A 21,268-nucleotide genomic window follows, 5' to 3' on the forward strand; every position below is an offset into this window, starting at 1 on the left:
GCCTTCTTCACTATCTTATCTACCGGCGATTGAACCTTCAAGGAGCCTGCATTCCAAGGTCTCTTTGTTCAGCAACACTCCCTCGGACCTTACCATTAAGTGTCTCAGTCCTGCTAAGATTTGCTTTCTCAAAATGCAGCATCTCGCATGTATCTAAATTAAACTCCATCTGCCACTTCTCAACCCATTGGCCCATCTGATCAAAATCCTGTTGTACTCTGAGATAACCTTCTTCGCTATCCACTACACCTCCAATTTTGGTGTCGTCTGCAAACATACTAACTTATACCTCTTATGCTCACATCCACATCATTTATATGAATGACACGAAGAAGTGTACACAGCACCGATCCTTATGGCGCGCCACTGGTCACAGGCCTCCAGTCTGAAAATCAACCCTTCACCACGATCCTCTGTCTTCTACCTTTGAGCCAGTTCTGTATCCAAATGACTAGTTCTCCCTATATTCCATGAGATCGAACTTTGCTAACCAGTCTCCCATGGGAACCTTGTTGAACGCCTTATGATCTTATCTCTCCCTGACATATGCTTCCTTCTTTTTCTTAACCAAAACCTCAATTTCTTTAGTCATCCAGCATTCCCTATACCTACCAGCCTTTCCTTTCACCCTGACAGGAATATATTGTCTCTTGGACTCTCATTATCTCATTTCTGAAGGCTTCCCATTTTCCAGCAGTCCCTTTACCTGCGGAGTGAATCAGAATTTTCTTGTACACAATTAACAAGTTCCTCTCCATCTAAATTCTTTACACTGTGGCAGTCCCAGTCAATGTTTGGAAAGTTAAAATCCCCTACCATAACCACCGGATTATTCTTACAGATAACTGAGATCTCCTTACAAATTTGTTTCTCAATTTCCCTCTGACTATTAAGAGGTGTATAATACAATCCCAGTAGGATGATCAGCCCCTTCTTATTTCTCAGTTCCACTCAAATAACTTCCCTGGATGTATTTCCGGGAATATCCTCCCTCAGTACAGCTCTAATGCTATCCCTTATAAAAAACGCTAATTCCCCCTCCTCTTTTGCCTCCCTTTCTATCCTTCCTGTAGCATTTGTATCCTGGAATATTAAGCTGCCAGTACTGTCCATCCCTGTCCACACAGAGCACATCCCCCATTCTGCCCTCATCAATCCTCTTGGTTACTTGTGAGACATGATTTCCCATGCACAAAGCCATGTTGACTATCCCTAATCAGTCCCTGCCTTTCCAAATACATGTACATCCTGTACCTCAGAATTCCCTCCAAAACCTTGCCCACCACCAATCGTGGTGGGCATTGGTCTATAGTTCCCTGACTTGTCCTTACCACCTTTCTTAAACAGTAGCACCATGTTAGCCAACATTCAGTGTTGTAGCACTAAACCTGTGACTATCGATGATACCAATGTCTCAGTAAGGGGCCCAGTAATCACTTCTCCAGCTTCCCACAGAGTTCTAGGGTATACCTGATCAGGTCCTGGGGACTTATTCACTCTTATGAGTTTCAAGACATTCAGCACTTCCTCCTCTGTAATATGGACATTTTTCAAGATATCGTATCTATTTCCTACATTCTATATCTTCCATGTCCTTTTCCACAGTAAATACTGATACAAAATACTCATTTAGTATCCCCCCCATCTCCTGCGGCTCCACACAATGGCCCCCTTGCTGATCTTTGAGGGGCTCTATTCTCTCCCTAGTTACTCTTTTGTCCTTAATGTATTTGTGAAATCCTTTGGATTCTCCTTAACTCTATTTGCCAAAGCTATCTCATGTCTCTCTTTTGCCCTCCTGATTTCCCTCTTAAGAATACTCCTCCTGTCTTTATACTCTTCTAAGGATTCACTTGATTGATCCTATCTATAAGGTAAAAACAAAGACTGCAGATGCTGGAAACCAGATTCTGGATTAGTGGTGCTGGAAGAGCACAGCAGTTCAGGCAGCAATCCAAAGATCCTATCTATACCTGACATATGCTTCCCTCTTTTTCTTAACCAAAATCTCAATTTCTTTAGTCATCCAGCATTCTCTATACCTACCAGCCTTTCCTTTCACTCTAACAGGAATATATTGTCTCTGGACTTTCGTTATCTCATTTCTGAAGGCTTCCCATTTTCCAGCCATCCCTTTACCTGCGAACATCTGCCCCCAATCAGCTTTTGAAAGTTTTTGACTAATACCGTCAAAATTGACCTTTCTCCAATTTAGAACTTCAACTTTTAAATCTGTCTATTCTTTTCCATCACTATTTTAAAACTATTAGAATTATGGTCGCTGGCCCCAAAATGCTCCCCCACTGACACCTCAGTCACCTGCCCCGCCTCATTTCTCAAAGTAGGTCAAGCTTTGCACCTTCTCTAGTAGGTACATCCACATAATGAATCAGAAATTGTCTTGTACACACTTAACAAATTCCTCTCCATCTAAACCCTTTACACTGTGGCAGTCCCAGTCAATGTTTGGAAAGTTAAAATCCCCTACCATAACCACCGGATTATTCTTACAGATAACTGAGATCTCCTTACAAATTTGTTTCTCAATTTCCCTCTGACTATTAAGGGGTGTATAATACAATCCCAGTAGGATGATCAGCTCTTCTTATTTCTCAGTTCCACCCAAATAACTTCCCTGGATGTATTTTCGGGAATATCCCCCCTCAGTACAGCTGTAATGCTATCCCTTATAAAAAATGCCAATTCCCCCTCCTTCAATTTGCCTCCCTTTCTATCCTTCCTGTAGCATTTGTATCCTGGAATATTCAGCTGCCAGTCCTGTCCATCCCTGAGCCATGTTTCTGTAATTGCTATGATATCCCAGTCCCATGTTCCTAACCATGCCCTGAGTTCATCTGCCTTCCCTGCTAGGCTTCTTGCAATGAAATAAATGCAGTTTAATTTTTCAGTCCTACCTTGTTCTCTGCTTTGTCCCTGCCTGCCCTGTGTTGAGGTAGCTGAGTGGGACAACAAATTAAAGACCTGGGTGATGAATCTTGATCCAACTGCCCTTCGGCCGATGCAAAAGATCGAAATTTTTAAAACCTTTATTATCTGAGATTGTATAACCATTTGATTTTAATGGAAACTTCACAAAACACTCTTCAAAAGCTGGACGACCCACCCTCCCATTCTGGCACTTTCCCCTGCCACCGCAGGAACTGTAAAACCTGTGCCCACACCTCCTCCCTCACCTCTATCCAAGGCCCTAAAAGAGCCTTCCACATCCATCAAAGTTTTACCTGCACATCCACTAATATCATTTATTGTATCCGTTGCTCTCGATGCGGTCTCCTCTACATTGGGGAGACTGGGCGCCTCCTAGCAGAGCGCTTTAGGGAACATCTCCGAGACACCCGCACCAATCAACCAAACCGCCCCGTGGCCCAACATTTCAACTCCCCCTCCCACTCTGCCGAGGACATGGAGGTCCTGGGCCTCCTTCACCGCCGCTCCCTCACCACCAGACACCTGGAGGAAGAATGCCTCATCTTTCGCCTCAGAACACTTCAACCCCAGGGCATCAATGTGGACTTCAACAGCTTCCTCATTTCCCCTTCCCCCACCTCATCCTAGTTTCAAACTTCCAGCTTAGCACTGTCTCCTTGACTTGTCCGGACTTGTCCGACCTGCCTATCTCCCTTTCCACCTATCCACTCCACCCTCTCCTCCTTGACCTATCACTTTCATCTCCTCCCCCACTCACCCATTGTACTCTATGCTACTTTCTCCCCACCCCCACCCTCCTCTAGCTTATCTCTCCACGCTTCAGGCTCACTGCCTTTATTCCTGATGAAGGGCTTTTGCCCGAAATGTCGATTTCGCTGCTCCTTGGATGCTGCCTGAACTGCTGTGCTCTTCCAGCACCACTAATCCAGTATTTGGTTTCCAGCATCTGCAGTCATTGTTTTTACCAAATCATTTGTAGTTTTACTAAAGAGACCCTGCATCTTCCCCATTATATGGATTATTTATGCAAAGAATAGAGATGGAGGTTTGGGAATGATAAAGTTAGAGATACAAATTCCAGTAGCAATCACTAGAAAATATGACACCCTTAAATCATTGATCGATAGGGTGACTCAGGCTTTTTTTCAATTCTGTAAAGAGAGCAACGTAGGTATGATAGAGTCATTGTCTTAATTGAAGATCTTGAAAGAGGTAGGGACCTTCTTAAAGAAGAAGACCCAACATAATCCTATTGCACAAGCTGAGGAACCCTTGAATCCCCTAAAACCGGAGTGGATTGAAACAACAAGAACATTGAATACCAACACGAGGCATGGGAGGAATGGGAGTTAGCCAAATTGATGGTGCTGAAGATTCAGAATTTATAAAGATGATAAGATTTCTAATTCATGCATTAAATCATTTATAACATTTAATCATATAAATTACTAAATAGTTTGCTACTGAGATGTAATCATTATCCAACAAGATCACCCCCCCCACTGATCCGAGGCAGACCTCTTTTGAAGAAGGAATGCCATTGGTGCAAAGCACCACCAGAAACCATGTCACACATCTCAGGTAATTGCCCATGTTTTAAGAATACAAGAATTAAACAAAACAATAAAATAGTGGAAAAACTACAGGAGCATTTTGGGAAATATGGATGGACTACTTATGTAGAACCATGCTTAAAGGATAAGGAAGGAGCTCTCTGAAAGCCCAACCTTATAGTTAAGAAAGCTCTAAAAATTGTTGTTGTTGATGTCACAATTCGATTTGAAAAGGACAAATCATTGGAAAAAGCCTGGGCCATACAGGTGCATAAAGATAAACATCTTAATCAGGAAATAATTGAACTGAAGGGTGGCTCAGAACTTGCACATTTTGGTTTTATAGTAGCTGCCAGAGGAAAATGGTTAGAACTGAATAATAGCCTCATGAGATGAAAATCCAAAGATTTAAATAAATTGCTCAGGATACATTGAAATTAACTATATCTCTAATGCTGGAACTTGTGCAAGATTTTTAGTGATAGCTAAATGACTTTATCTGCTCAGCTAATATACAGCTAATATTGCTTGTGTTCATGGAAATTAACATCGTTAGTTTTAATAGCCTTAATATTTTATGATTTTGTTTTATATTAATTTTAGACACTTGTTTTAAGTTTAATTTTAATGAATGGTTTTTAATACCTACTTTTAATATTTTAGTAATTTTAGTCAATAAAGTTTAGTGTTTTAGTTAGTTAGGTAATGGTGGCGGGTAATAAACAGTTATGAGTCAATATTGGGTTGTAACAAGTAACACATCAACTGATGTTAGTGACTTCAGACATATAATTAAACCTGGATGGTGCTGTCTGAGCTTCTGTTCTTTGTTTTCTTGGTGATTTGGATTTGGCCCAAATTTTCCCTTGACCGTACTCTTTTGCATGTATAGCTGTGATAGAGCTATATAAGATTCAAAAATTGATGCGCAACTAGAAAACTGGGAAGCGGCACTCCCATGTTTGAGTCCTTTAAAATCGCAGGACAGGCAGATAAGGTGATTAAGAAGGCATATGAATAATTGCCTTTATTAGCTGAGGCACAGAACACAAGAACAAAGAGCTGATGCTGGAATTAGGCCATTATTGGAGTACTGTGTAAGTTCTGAACATCTTATCGGAGGAAAGGTATGAGGAGTCATACCAAGATTTTGCCTGGGCCAGAGTATCTGAGCAATGAGGATCGATGGATAGGCTAGTTTTTTTTCCCTTAGAGCAGTAAAGGTTATGAGGTGATCTGATAATGGTGTATAAGATTATAAGAATGCAGGTAAGATGAATAGGAAGGCACTCTTTGCACGAGTAGAAGGACCAATAGCCAGGGACAAAGATTTAAGGTATTAGGACAGAGGGTAGAGCTGAGGATAAAGTTTTTTACGCATAAGGCAATGAGAGTCTGGAATTCACTGACTGAAGTGATGGGTTGAGTCTGAAAGTCATGTAATATTTGAATAACATTTAGATATTCATTTGCATTGCTGTGGTCTCCAGTGCTCCGGGCCAACAGCTCAAAAATTAGATTAGTGTAGTCAGATCTTTATTGACCAGCACAGATGTTATGGCTGAATAGCCTCATTCTGTGCTCGAAGCATAATTCTAAAAGGTACTCTTACAGACATTGAATTTAACTTGGTAACAATTTGTTCCTCTTTCAAAATTTCTGGATTGATTAACTTGATCCAATTTTAGAAAAATGCTTGCATCTACAATGTGCAACTTATGCTCGAATTCAGGATGTTCAAGAACACTTTGTGGTCAACTGAATAGTTTGAAAGATAATAATCTGGAGCGTCATAGTGGCACAGTGGTTAGCACTGCTGCCTCACAGTGCCAGAGACCTGGGTTCAATTCCTGCCTCAGGCAATTCTCTGTGTAGAGTTTGCACATTCTCCCCGCGTCTGCATGGATTTCCTCTGGGTGCTCTGGTTTCGTCCCACAGTCCAAAAATGTGCAGGTTAGGTGAATTGACCATGCTAAATTGCCTGTAGTGTTAAGGTGTAGGGGAATGGGTCTGGGTGGGTTGCTCTTCGGAGGGTCGGTGTGGACTTAGAGATGTACAGCATGGAAACAGACCCTTTGGTCCATGCCGACCAGATATCCCAACCCAATCTAGTCCCACCTGCCAGCACCTGGCCAATATCCCTCCAAACCCTTCCTATTCATATACCCATCCAAATGCCTCTTAAATGTTGCAATTGTTGTTGGGCCGAAGGGCCTGGTTCCACACTGTAAGTAATCTAATCTGTAATGTAGGGAATCAGGCAACTTACTTTTACAACGTAAATTCCCATAAGCAACAACGAAACAAATGTCCAAATGTAGTGGATGTATCTACTAGAGAAGATGCAAAATTTGACCTACTCTTGGGAAATAAGGCAGGGCAGGTGATTGAGGAGTCAGTGGGAGAGCACTTTGGGGCCAGCGACCATAATTCTATTCATTTTAAAATTGTGATGGAAAAGGATAGATTAGATCTAAAAGTTGTAGTTCGAAATTGGAGAAAGGCCAATTTTGACGGTATTTGGCAAGAACTTTCAAAAGCTGATTGGAGGCAGATGTTCGCAGGTAAAGGGACGGCTGGAAAATGGGAAGCCTTCAGAAATGAGATAACAAGAATCCAGAGAAAGTATACTCCTGTCAGGGTGAAAGGGGGGGGGGTGGTGGTAGGTATAGGGAATGCAGGATGACTAAAGAAATTGAGGGTTTGGTTAAGAAAAAGAAGGAAGCATATGTCAGGTATAGACAGGATAGATCGATTGAATCCTTAGAAGAGTATAAAGGAAGTAGGAGTATACTTAAGAGGGAAATCAGGTGGGCAAAAAGGGGACATGAGTTAGGGTTGGCAAATAGAATTAAGGAGAATCCAAAAGGTTTTTCTAAATATATTAAGGACAAAAGGGTAACTAGGGAGAGAATAGGGCCCCTCAAAGATCAGCAAGGCGGCCTTTGTGTGGAGCCGCAGAAAATGGGGGAGATACTAAATGAATATTTTGCATCAGCATTTACTGTGGAAAAGGATATGGAAGATATAGACTGTAGGGAAATAGATGGTGACATCTTGCAAAATGTCCAGGTTACAGAGGAGGAAGTGCTGGATGTCTTGAAACAGTTAAAGGTGGATAAATTCCCAGGACCTGATCAGGTGTACCCGAAAACTCTGTGGGTAGCTAGAGAAGTGATTGCTGGGCCTCTGGCTGAGATATTTGTATCATCGATAGTCACAGGTGAGGTGCCAGAAGACTGGAGGTTGGCAAACATGGTGCCACTGTTTAAGAAGGGAGGTAAAGACAAGCCAGGGAACTATAGACCGGTGAGCCTGACCTCAGTAGTGGGCAAGTTGTTGGAGGGAATCTTGAGGGACAGGGTGTACATGTATTTGGAAAGGCAAAGACTGATTCGGGATAGTCAACATGGCTTTGTGCTAGCAGGTGGGACTAAACTGGGTTGGGATATCTGGTTGGCGTGGACAGGTTGAACTGAAGGGTCTGTTTCTATGCTGTACATCTCTGTGACCCTCTGTAAATTCAGTAATCTGTTGAGTGCTAAAGATTGACCAGGCCAAAATGTTAGGGTGAGTTTTTGCATCCGTGTATAAAACACAGAGGGCTTCAAATTAATTTTCCAAAAGATAGCATCCCACACGCAGCACTCCCTTAATACGGTGCCATTCTAGTGTATATATTATATTAAGGTTGCACTGACAGCCTTCCACTGTAAGAGCAAGCATGGAACGTGAAATTGTAACTGGCCGATGTGTTTGTTCTGTTAGCTGTTGAAATTTAATTAATGGGAACTCGGACAGATATTTCTCTGTTCGTACTTTGGTTGGTATTTGAATGCTGAGTATCGTATTTACCAAAATTATATCCTCACAGTCTTGAACTGAGCTGAATCTTGATCACATCCCAGTGCCAGCTTCACCTCCAGTTGTAGGGACGTCACTTCCTTTTGCAGAGAGTTGCATCGAAGGATGTGTTGGCGGTTTGTGACTTTTACTGAGACTTGAACAGTCGCTGTACGAATAAGTGTTGTTGAGAAGGCAGCAGCAGCAGCAGGTTCCGCCGCTGTGATTCTGATTACAGCCGAGCACAGAATCTTTTGTTGTGAACTGAGCTGTCGTGTGGAGCTCACGTGTTAGGCCTCAAGACGAACCGACAGATCATAATCTCAACAGAACGACACAGCTGGAGCAACCTGCACGCACCATGCCGGGTAAAGTCGCAACGGAGGAAACTGCGAGGCTTTTCTTGGAAGATGGCTCTTCTTTCAAAGGCAGGCTGTTCGGTGCGAGTACCAGCGTCTTCGGAGAAGTCGGTAAGGTTTGTGGCGAGTCGGGGGCTGATATTTCTTTTAAAAAGTTGAACTCTGTAGATGTTCTTCCACAAGACGTTTCAGATGTTGCTAACGTGAGCATGCTAAGTCACCATTTGTAAAACCGATCCCCAAAACAGAACAATCTTTTTTTTTTCATTGGATTATTGCTCGCAATTTAGTTTTAGAAAGTTCTTAAATATCTATATGGTGATTTATGCTGTTAATCTAATTGATTTATGCTGGTGTTTTGGATGTAATGTTTTAAGGACGTCCACGTGTTTCACTTCTTTATGGTCATGGAGCAACGGCGTGAAACTTCTTTAGACCCCCAACGATTAAAGTCGTCCCCTACAACTCTCCACTAGTGGAGAAGTTTTTGCAAGCTTTTGATTTTGTAAAACACCGTAGACATTCCATAAATTTATTTGCTTCGGATCGGCCACAAACCTGATTTTCCTGGTCAACCTGCATTTTGAAATTCCCCATGATTATTGTAATAGTGCCTTATGTACATTCCTGTACTACCTCTTGATTTATTTTCTGGCTCACCTACGAAGAATCCTGTACATTCTCCCATCAACATGTTTTTTTTCCTATTGCTGTTCGTCAACACTACCTGCACACATTCTGCATCTTCTGACCCCATATGGCTTCTTGCTAACGAATGACAGCACTTTTTTTTAGTAGAAAGGCAACCCTGTCCGCCTGTCCCGTCCAAGGGATGCATTTTAGCATTTCCTTCAGATTTGATTCCCAACCTAATCTCTTTGAAGACGGGTTTATGCCCAAAATGTCAACTCTCCTCCTTGGATGCTGCCTGACCTGCGTTTTTCCAGCACCACACTTTTTGACTGATCTGTTTGCAGTCACGTCTCTGTGGTGGCCACAACATGAAAAGTGGTTAATGGCAAGATGGTTAATGTTATCCTCCTATAACTGTCCACTAGTTAAGAAGTTATTGCGAGCTCCTTTTGCAGTGGCTCAGTGGTTAGCATCTGGGACTTGAGTTCAATTTCAGCCTTGGATGTTTGTGTGGAGTTTGCACATTCTTCACCCCCCCCCCCCCCCCCCCCCTCCTCCGTGTGTTGCCTCTGCAATGCAATGATGTTCAGGTTATGTGGATTGGCCACGCTAAATTGCTTGTATTGTCCATGGATGTGTAGGTTAGTTGGATTTGCCATTGGAAATCCTGGGTTATGAAAATTGGGTAGGGAGTGAGTCTGAGTGGGATAGTCCCCCGAAAGTCAGTGTGGACTTGTTGGGCCAAATGACCTATTTTCACACTGTAGGGATTTTAATGAACATTATGTCTCCAATTTCAGTATGTTACGAACTCATTTCCCTCATTTTGTATCCTGCATGCATTTACAAATCAAAGGTTACAGAGAGAGGGCAGGAAAGTGGACGTGAGGAATGTCAGATCAGCTGTGATCCTATTGAATTATTGAGCAGGCTTCAGGGGCCAAAAAATTTACTCAGGTACCCATTTCTTATGGTCTTATTATGGAGTCATGAACTATCTTCTTGAATGAGCTGAAGATGTGTTGCTGGAAAAGCACAGCAGGTCAGGCAGCATCCAAGGAACAGGAGAATCGATGTTTCGGGCATCAGCCCTTCTTCAGGAATCCTGATGCAGTTTCCTCATTTCCCCTTCCCCCACCTCACCCCAGTTCCAAACTTCCAGCTCAGCACTGTCCCCATGACTTGTCCTACCTGCCTATCTTCCTTTCCACCTATCCACTCCACCCTCCTCTCTGATTTATCACTTCCATCCCCACCCCTATTCACCTATTGTACTCTATGCTACTTTCTCCCCACATCCCACCCTCCTCTCATTTATCTCTCCACCCTGCAGGCACTCTGCCTCTATTCCTGATGAAGGGCTTTTTCCCAAAATGTCGATTTTCCTGCTCCTCGGGTGCTGCCTGAGCTGCTATGCTTTTCCAGCACCACGCTAATCTGGAATCTACTCCGGTACTGGTGCCAGTGCTCAGTGAATTAAAATTGATTCTGCCTAGACCAACCTTTGAGGCACACATTTAACTCAACACTAGCCCCATTTAAGTTAGCCTGTGGCTCAAATAGTAATTGCTGATTCTACTTTTCAACTGAGCTACTAACTGTTAAAAATATCTTTCAGAGTTCCTTTTTAGACTAATGTCATTGTTAACATGGTCAAGAATAGCTGGATCCCTTTCTTCCAACTCTAATTTCCATTCTAGTTCTAAAGAGATGTCCCATGCCAGTGTTAAGGACAAGCCACAGAATCTTCAGGGCTCTCACAGCTACAGAAAACAGTAACTATGCCCATAATTGCAGTGCCCCAACCATTGCTGTATTCCAGTTCCTTTCCCCATCTATATTGCTGGTGCTGTGGTTAGTTCACTCATCCTCCCTGTACAGAGGAATAAGACAGGTGGGCACTATTTCGTTCGGATAATCGATTTTACCTTAAACAAGGGAAGCCATACTGATCTAATGCTTTGCTCTAGGCAAAGTCATTGGAGAATTCGTTTACATTTATCATTTTAATGAGTCTGCCATTTAAACAAACTAATCCTTGCAATCTGCAAATTACAAGTTAAATGAGAAGGACTTACCATCACATAAATACTGTATATCAAACCCCAGCATTAAATAAGGTCCCAAACAGCTTCTACAATCGCAAGAGCATTTGTCAGTTTTTGGGAACTCAGTCTTGCAATAGAAAGACAGAAGCATTGCCTTGCACATGCGTTTTATGAATGGCCTGGTAAAGTGATGGGAATACCCTATACTGTAAAAAAAAATTTACTTTTGCAGAGGGCTGTGTGACAACCCTTGCCTAAAAAATATCCAGTTGCTGATGCTTTAGCTGCTTGTGTTTCTTTGTTTTTGCCAGCGTTTTCACATGTTCTTCAGTATAGTTAAGTCGATTACACTTACCTCTTTGATGTCATGTTTTATGGGATCCTGAAGTCTTCTTCAGATAATCTGAAATTCAGATAACCGAGGTTCCTCCATAGTTTCCCTCTTGTTGGTAGCAGAAAAAGATTTTGTGGAATGTTTGTGCCCCTTTGGAGAAGCTTGTGGTAGAGCCCACGAGGGAACGGGCAATTCTAGACTTGGTGGTATGTCATAGGGCAGATTTGATTGAGGGAGTTTAAAGTGAAGGAATTCTGAGAGGACAGTGACCATAGTATGACAGAAATCACCTTGCAGTTTGAGAATGAGAAGATTGAATCATCAGGTGTAAGTCTATTACAATTGAGGAAAGGTATTCAAAGTTTGTATCGAGAGTGTGGTGCAGGAAAAGCACAGGTCAGGCAGCATTCGAGGAGCAGGAGAATCAACGTTTTGGGCATGAGGCCTTCATCAGGAATGAGGCTTGTGGGTTGGGAAAGCTGAGAGATAAATGGGAGGGGATGGGTAGCTGAGAATGAGTAGGTAGATGAAGGTGGGTGGGATGGTGATAGGGTGGAGTGGATAGATGGGAAAGGTGATGGACAGATCAAGAGGGCGGTGCTGAGTTGGAGGCTTGTGGGACTGGGATAATGTGGAGGGAGGGGAAATGAGGAACTGGTGAAGTCCACATTAATAATCCCATGTGGTTGCAGGGTTCCAAGGCAGAAGATGAGACCTCCTTCCCCCAGGCGTCTGGTGGTTAGGGATTGGCGTTGGAGGCCCAGGACCTGCACATCCTTGGTGGAGTGGGAGGGGGGAGTTGAATTGTTCAGCCATGGGGTGGTGGGGTTGGTTGATACAGGTGACCCAAAAGTGTTCTCTGAAATAATCTTATCCTATTATGCCGTGTTATCCCAGTCAAACTTGTCATCGGTGTATGGCCACTGGGACAGCTGGTCGTAGCGTTTAGTGGCTAGTTTGTGTTTTTGGCTGCAGATGGCTAGTTGCTTGCCTGTTTGTCCTTTTATAGTGTTCCATGCAGCCTTTGCATGGAGTCTTGTAAACTATATTAGTCTTGCATATGATGGGTACTGGGTCTTTTATTTGGCTGAGTGAGGACGTCATGAATCTGAGTGGTCTGGTTCTGAGATGTTTTTATGTAAGGCAGCATGGTTAGTGTGTTGTGTCATGGCATGTCCTCATCATGTTGTTTGTCTGCCAGGCATCTGTGGATGACTTTGCCAAGAACAGATATGTCTGCAAAGACTTTGTAGAGGTGTTCTTCTTTTCATAGGTCAGGAGTGCTGCAGTGTGTTGTAGCCTTTTTGAATAGGATCCGAATACGGCTTCTCCTGTGTTTGCTGTTGTAGTTTAGGATCTGGTCCCTCCGTGTGGCTTTTCTTTACACTTTTTTTGTGCAATCACTTCTGTGTTCTTTCTGCCATCACATCCAGGAATGGGAGTTGGTTGTTAGTTTCCTCCTGTCTTGTAAATTTAATCCCTGTGAGCATATGTTGATAATCTGGTATGTGTTCTTGATCTCTGTTCTCCTTAATTATTACAAAAGTGTCATCCATGTATCTGATCCAGATATGTGGGAAGGTTGTTTGTTCCAGTCTTTGCATCACTGTTTCTGCTATGACCCTGGAGATAGGTGAGGCATAGAGTCCCATTGATTTGTTCATCAATCTGGCTGTTGAATATGAAATGTCATCAAGCACAGGTTTAGTTGTTTGTGTACGCTGTCCTTGTTGATATATTCCCTGTTGTGTTGTCCATTCTGTTTGTCCAGGAGATTGGCTATTGTCTTTCTAGCTAAAATGTTTACCTCAATTGACAAAAATTGCTGTTACATTGAATGAGACCATTGCTTCATCCTGGTCTATGTTTATGCTTCTGATATTGTCTAGGAATTCCTGTGATGATTGCATGGAGTGTTTGGATCTGCTGATAAGATGTTTTCAGTTTTTGCTGAAGTTCTTTTGCCAGGTTGTGATGATCAACGCCATGCTCACAGGGATCAAATTTATGGGAGAAGGAAACTAACAACCAACTCCCATTCCTGGATTTGATGGCAAGAAAGAACACAGAACAGTGAATGTACAGAAAAGCTACACACGGACCAGATCCTGAAATACAATAGGAATGACCCAAAACACACACGAGAAGCTGCATTACAACCCTGTTCAAAAAGGTGACAATGCACTGCAGCACTCCTGACCTGCAAAGAGAAGAACACCTCTACAAAGTCTCTGCCAAGACCACACTGCAACTTCATCCACGGATGCCTAGCAGACAAACAACATGATGGGGACACACCACGACCCAACACTAGCCACAGTACTTTATAGGAAAACATCTCCGAACTAACAGCCAGACTTCTCCAAGCACTCGGACTCATGACAGCCCATAAACCGATAGCCATGCTCTGACAACTCACCAGAACAAAAGACTCAATACTCATTTTGTGCAAGGCAGATGAAGTTTCAAGATTTCTTTGCAAAGGCTGCATGAAACACTGTAGGACAAATAGGCAGACAATTGGCTATCAGCATCCATGAGCACCAACTAGCCACTAAACTCTACGACCAGCTGTCCTTAGTAGCCATACATACAGATGACAAGGACCACACATTCGACTGGGATAGCACTGCAATGGTCTCCATTAATAAACACATTGATGTTGTCCCAATGGGGAAGCTGAAAGTCTGAAGGTAAACAGATGGGCTACACCCCAGAGTTCTGAGTGATACAGGTGAGGAGATTGCAGAGGCCGAGGTGGTGATTTTCTAGGAATCTCTGGACTCAGGGTTACACAGCATGGAAATAGACACTTCAGTTCAACTTGTCTGCACAGATCAGATAGTCTAAACTGATCTCGACCCATTTGCCTGCATATGACCCATATCCCTCTAAGCTGTTCCTACTCGTGCACCCATCCAGATGCTTCTTCAATGTTATTATTGTACCAGCCTCCACCACCTGTGTCAGCTTTATTTGATACATTGATCAGCCTCTGTGGGAAAAGTTACCTCTTGGATCCATTTTAAATCTTTTCCCTCTTGCCTTTAAACCTATGCCTTGTAGTTTTGGACTTCCCTAACCTGGTAACAAGACCTTGGCTATTGCCCCTATCCATGCCTATTAAGGTTTTATAAGTCTTTTGAGGACACCCCTCAGGCTCTGATGCTCCAGGGAAAAAAAATCCCAGCCTATTCAGCCTTTCCCTTTAGCTCCAACCCTCTAATCCTGACAACATCCCTTGTCAGTCTTCTCTGAACCATTTCAAGTTTAACATCATTTTTCCTAAAGTAGGGAAAAAGTGAGGACTGCAGATGCTGGAGATCAGAGCTGAAAATGTGTTGCTGGAAAAGCGCAACAGGTCAGGCAGCATCCAAGGAGCAGGAGAATCGACGTTTCAGGAATGAGGAAAGTGTTACTGGATTAGTGGTGCTGGAAGAGCACAGCAGTTCAGGCAGCATCCAACGAGCAGCGAAATTGACGTTTCGGGCAAAAGCCCTTCATCAGGAATAAAGGCAGTGAGCCTGAAGCATGGAGAGATAAGCTAGAGGAGGGTGGGGGTGGGGAGAGAGTAGCATAGAGTACAATGGGTGATTGGGGGAGGAGATGAAGGTGATAGGTCAAGGAGGAGAGAGAATACAGTGATAGTTTCACTTCTTTCATGTGTAAATCACAAAACCTTTTTTTAAAAGTTGCATTCTCGGGTTAACTGTTAACAATGGTGATAGGTAGACAATATGTTGAAGGTGTGGGCCCCCTGTTTCTCTGTCTATGCCATGATGTTTAGATTGATTCTAATCTAAAAAGTGAGATAACGGAGTTTTACACAAATTCATGCAGTTTTTGAGCTCAGAGTTCTACATGAATGCATGCATTTATTTATGCAACATTTTTAAAAAAGGTTTTGTCATTTACACATGAAAGTGAAACTATCACTGTATTCTAACAGATGAAAGGCTTAACAGACAATCAATTTTTCAATCTATAATTTCAGTTACATCACATTGTAAATTTTTGCTATAAATTCTGTGTATTAGGATTGAACCCTCCACTACCACCTGATGAAAGAGTGTCGCTCCGAAACCTGTTGGACCATAACCTGGTGCTGTGTGATTTTTAATTCCTTCCACTACTACTCTGTTGCCCAGCCAGTTCTCTATCTATCTGGCTAGTACACACTGGATCCCATGCAACTTCACTTTCTCAATCAACTTACCATGGGCAACCTTATCAAGTGCCTTACTGAAGTCCATGTGTATAACATCTACATTCCTTCCCTCAGTGACCTTGTCACTTCCTCAAAGAATTCTATTAAGTTGGCAAGACATAATCTTCCGTGTATAAAACCACACTGCCTATCACTGATAAGCCAATTATCTTCCAAACGTAAATGAATTCTATGTTCTCCAGCAGCTTCCCCACCACTGACGTCAGGGTCACCAGTCTGTAATTACCTGGATTATAAGGTAATATAAGGTTTTTATAAGGACGTGTCTGTCCTGCACTCCAAACCAACCTCTCTTTAAAAGCCTCTCACGTATCAAATGTGGATTTCCCTTCAAACAGCTGCTCCCAATCCACATTCCCCAGTTTTTGCCCAAATTTTGCTACAATTGGCCTTCCCCCAATTTAGCACTCTTCTTTTAGGACCACTCTCGCTCTTTGTCCAAGATTATTCCACAATTTACAGAATTGCAATCACTATTCCCAAAGTAATCCCCTACTGAAATCTCAACCACGTGGGTTGAGGGAAGCTTGGGAAGTGATTGCTAGATCCCTTGTGGAGATATTTGTATCGCCAACGGACACAGGGAAGGTGCCAGAAGACTGGAGGGTGGTTAATGTGATGCTATTATTTTCAGAAAGGTGGCAAGGAAAAGCCACGGAACTATAGACTGGTGAGCTTGTTGTCTGTGGTGGGCAATTGTTGGAGGGGATTCGGAGAGACAGGATTTACAGGCATTTGTGAAGGCAAGGACTGATTAAGGATGGTCAACATGGCTTTGTACGAGGGAAATCATGTCTCAGTGACTTGATTGAGCCCTTCTTCAGGAATGAGGAAAGTGTGCCAAGCAAACTAAGATAAAAGGTAGGGAGGAGGGACTTGGGGGAGGGGCGTTGGAAATGCGATAGGTGGAAGGAGGTTAAGGTGAGGGTGATAGGCCGGAGTGGGGGTGGGGGCGGAGAGGTCAGGAAGAAGATTGCAAGTTAGGAAGGTGGTGCTGAGTTCAAGGGATTTAACTGAGACAAGGTGGGGGAGGGGAAAATGAGGAAACTGGAGAAATCTGAGTTCATCCCTTGTGGTTGGAGGGTTCCCAGGCGGAAGATGAGGCGCTCTTCCTCCAGCCGTCGTGTTGCTATGGTCTGGCGATGGAGGAGTCCAAGGACCTGCATGTCCTTTGTGGAGTGGGAGTGTTGAGCCACGGGGTGGTTGGGTTGGTTGGTCCGGGTGTCCCAGAGGTATTCTCTGAAGCGTTCTGCAAGTAGGCGGCCTGTCTCCCCAATATAGAGGAGGCTACATTGGGTGCAGCAGATGCAGTAAATGATGTGTGTGGAGGTGCAGGTGAATTTGTGGCGGATATGGAAGGATCCCTTGGGGCCTTGGGGGGAAGTAAGGGGGGGGAGGGGGTTTGGGCGCATGTATTTTTATTTCTTGCGGTTGCAGGGGAAGGTGCCGGGAGTGGAGGTTGGGTTGGTGGGGAGTGTGGACCTCACGAGGGAGTCATGGAGGGAATGGTCTTTTTGGAATGCTGATAGGGGAGGGGAGGGAAATATATCCCTGGTGGGGTCTGTTTGGAGGTGGCGGAAATGACGACGGATGATACAATGTATATGGAGGTTGGTGAGGTGGTAGGTGAGGAACAGTGGGGTTCTTTCCTGGTGGCGGTTGGAGGGGCGGGGCTCAAGGGCGGATGAGCGGGAAGTGGAGGAGATGCGGTGGAGAGCATCGTCAACCACGTCTGGGGGGAAATTGCAGTCTTTGAAGGAGGAGGCCATCTGGGTTGTACGGTATTGGAACTGGTCCTCCTGGGAGCAGATGCGGCGGAGATGAAGGAATTGGGAATATGCGATGGCGTTTTTACAGGGGGGAGGGTGGGAGGAGGTGTAGTCGAGGTAGTTGTTGGAGTCGGTCGGTTTATATTAAATGTCCGTGTTGATTCGGTCGCCCGAGATGGAAATGGAGAGGTCTAAGAAGGGGAGGGAGGAGTCTGAGATGGTCCAGGTAAATTTGAGGTCGGGGTGGAAGGTGCTGGTAAAGTGGATGAACGGACCCCACCACCAGGGATATATTTCCCTCCCCTCCCCTATCAGCATTCCAAAAAGACCATTCCCTCCGTGACTCCCTTGTCAGATCCACACCCCCTACCAACCCAACCTCCACTCCCGGCACCTTCCCCTGCAACCGCAAGAAATGCAAAACTTGCGCCCACACCTCCCCCCTTACCTCCCGCCAAGGCCCCAAGGGACACTTCCATAACTGCCACAAATTCACCTGCACCTCCACACACATCATCTATTGCATCCGCTGCACCCGATGTGGCCTCCTCTACATTGGGGAGACAGGCTGCCTACTTGCGGAACGTTTCAGAGAATACCTCTGGGACACCCGGACCAACCAACCCAACCACCCCATGGCTCAACACTCCCACTCCACCAAGGACATGCAGGTCCTTGGACTCCACCATCGCCAGACCAAAGCAACACGACGGCTGGAGGAAGGGTGCCTCATCTCCCGCCTAGGAACCCTCCAACCACAAGGGATGAATGCGCATTTCTCCAGTTTCCTCATTTCCCCTCCCCTCACCTTGTCTCAGTCCCAACCCTTGAACTCAGCACCACCTTCCTAACCTGCAATCTTCTTCCTGACCTCTCTGTCCCCGCCCCCACCCCCACTCCAGCCTATCACCCTCACCTTAACCTCCTTCCACCTATCGCATTTCCAATGCCCTTCCCCCAAGTCCCTCCTCCCTACCTTTTTATCTTAGCCTGCTGGACACACTTTCCTCATTGAGGTAAAAACAATGACTGCAGATGCTGGAAAGCAAATACTGGATTAGTGGTGCTGGAAGACCACAGCAGTTCAGGCAGCATCCAACGAGCAGCGAAATCGACGTTTCGGGCAAAAGCCCTTCATCAGGAATAAAGGCAGTGAGCCTGAAGCATGGAGAGATAAGCTAGAGGAGGGTGGGGGTGGGGAGAGAGTAGCACAGAGTACAATGGGTGATTGGGGGAGGAGATGAAGGTGATAGGTCAAGGAGGAGAGGGTGGAGTGGATAGGTGGAAAAGGAGATAGGCAGGTTCGACAAGTCCGGACCAGTCTAGGAGAGTGTGCTGAGCTGGAAGTTTGAAACTAGGATGAGGTGGGGGAAGGGGAAATGAGGAAGCTGTTGAAGTCCACATTGATGCCCTGGGGTTGAAGTGTTCCGAGGTGGAAGATGAGGCATTCTTCCTCCAGGCGTCTGGTGGTGAGGGAGTGGCGGTGAAGGAGGCCCAGGACCTCCATGTCCTCGGCAGAGTGGGAGGGGGAGTTGAAATGTTGGGCCACGGGGCGGTTTGGTTGATTGGTGTGGGTGTCTCGGAGATGTTCCCTAAAGCGCTCTGCTAAGAGGTGCCCAGTCTCCCCAATGTAGAGGAGACCACATCGGGAGCAACGGATACAATAAATGATATTAGTGGATGTGCAGGTAAAACATTGATGGATGTGGAAGGCTCCTTTAGGGCCTTGGATAGAGGTGAGGGAGGAGGTGTGGGCACAGGTTTTACAGTTCCTGCGGTGGCAGGGGAAAGTGCCAGAATGGGAGGGTGGGTCGTAGGGGGGTGTGGACCTGACCAGGTAGTCACGGAGGGAACGGTCTTTGCGGAAAGGGTGGGGAGGGAAATATATCCCTGGCGGTGGGGTCTTTTTGGAGGTGGCGGAAATGTCGGTGGATGATTTGGTTTATGCGAAGGTTTGGAGGGTGGAAGGTGAGCACCAGGGGCGTTCTGTCCTTGTTACGGTTGGAGGGGTGGGGTTTGAGGGCAGAGGTGCCAGATGTGGACGAGATGCGTTGGAGGGCATCTTTAACCACGTGGGAAGGGAAATTGCGGTCTCTAAAGAAGGAGGCCATCTGGTGTGTTCTATTGTGGAACTGATCCTCCTGGGAGCAGATACGGTGGAGGCGGAGAAATTGGGAATACGGGATGGCATTTTTGCAAGAGATAGGGTGGGAAGAGGTGTAATCCAGGTAACTGTGGGAGTCGGTGGGTTTGTAAAAAAATGTCAGTGTCAAGTCGGTCGTCACTAATGGAGATGGAGAGGGATGAATGCAGATTTCTCCAGTTTCCTCATTTTCCCCTCCCCCCATCTTGTCTCAGTTAAATCCCTTGAACTCAGCACCACCTTCCTAACCTGCAATCTTCTTCCTGACCTCTCCGCCCCCACTCCCACTCCGGCCTATCACCCTCACCTTAACCTCCTTCCACCTATCGCATTTCCAACGCCCCTCCCCCAAGTCCCTCCTCCCTACCTTTTATCTTAGTTTGCTTGGCACACTTTCCTCATTCCTGAAGAAGGGCTCAATCAAGTTACTGAGACATGATTTCCCGTGGTGGGCGGGCGCCTCCTCGTCGCGGACGTTAAATACAGAAACGCTCCCGTGAGACTAATCAACGTGTACGCCCCAGTGGGCAAGAGTGAACGGTTGGCCGTCCTGCAACAGCTTCCACTGCTGCTGGCTACGTCCAGGCCGGTCATTCTGGCCGGAGACTTCAACTGCATCATTGATGCAGATGGACGATCCGGCGGGGGGGACAGTAAACCGGACGCTACGTCCAGAGCCCTGATGGAAACGGTCAAAGACGCCAAGCTGCACGACGTCTTCAGCACCCCTGCAGATGGAGCGCAGCGTAGATACACCTGGTCACGGGCAGACGGGTCTATCCGCTCAAGGATAGATTACCTGTTTGTGTCCCGAACGCTCTCGGTCAGATCCACCGACGTCAAGCCGGTGTTCTTCTCTGACCACTGCCTCTTGCTGGCCGACTGTCACCTACAGGACGAACAGCGGGCGGGCAAGGGAACGTGGAAACTGAACACTAAGCTGTTGACCCCGGGAAACATCGAAGAGCTCAAGAGGGATTACGCAGGTTGGAGAACCGTGAAGCCCCTCTTTGAGTCTCCAGCAGACTGGTGGGAAACGGTAAAAGGGAACATCAAGAGGTTCTTTCTCCTCAAAGGTGTCCAGGAGGCGAGAGAGAGGTGGGGAAAACTGTCCCAGCTCCAGGAAAGTATGCAGAACCTGCTCCTGCTGCAGACGATGGGGGTCGATGTCACGGAGGACCTCAAGGAGGTGAAGGGCCAGCAAGCCTTGCTCTTTGCCTCGGAGGCCTCCAGGAAAATCTTCCGGTCCAGGGTCCGCTCGGTGGAGCAGGACGAGATGTGCTCACGTTTCTTCTTCCAGAAGGTGCACAAAGAGAGCTCCGTGCTCAGCAGCCTGAAGAAAGAAGATGGCTCGGTAACGTCATCTCAGGCTGACGTCATGAGGATCAGCAAATCCTTCTACGCCAGCC

The 21,268-nt window shown here is 45.4% G+C and overlaps 1 protein-coding gene across 2 annotated transcripts in view; it reads left to right on the forward strand.

The window, feature by feature from the left end:
* The first annotated feature begins 8,663 nt into the window (after positions 1–8,663).
* Positions 8,664–21,268, forward strand: part of cad (carbamoyl-phosphate synthetase 2, aspartate transcarbamylase, and dihydroorotase) — a 161,594-nt gene continuing 148,989 nt past the window's right edge. For both annotated transcript variants that reach the window (XM_072557614.1, XM_072557624.1), the window contains exon 1: positions 8,664–8,815. In XM_072557614.1, the coding sequence (XP_072413715.1) occupies positions 8,707–8,815 (109 nt within the window). In that variant the 5' untranslated portion in view covers positions 8,664–8,706. The remainder of the gene's footprint in view (positions 8,816–21,268) is intronic.

Source organism: Chiloscyllium punctatum, chromosome 3, assembly GCF_047496795.1.
Source record: "Chiloscyllium punctatum isolate Juve2018m chromosome 3, sChiPun1.3, whole genome shotgun sequence".
NCBI classification, from domain to species: Eukaryota; Metazoa; Chordata; class Chondrichthyes; order Orectolobiformes; family Hemiscylliidae; genus Chiloscyllium; species Chiloscyllium punctatum.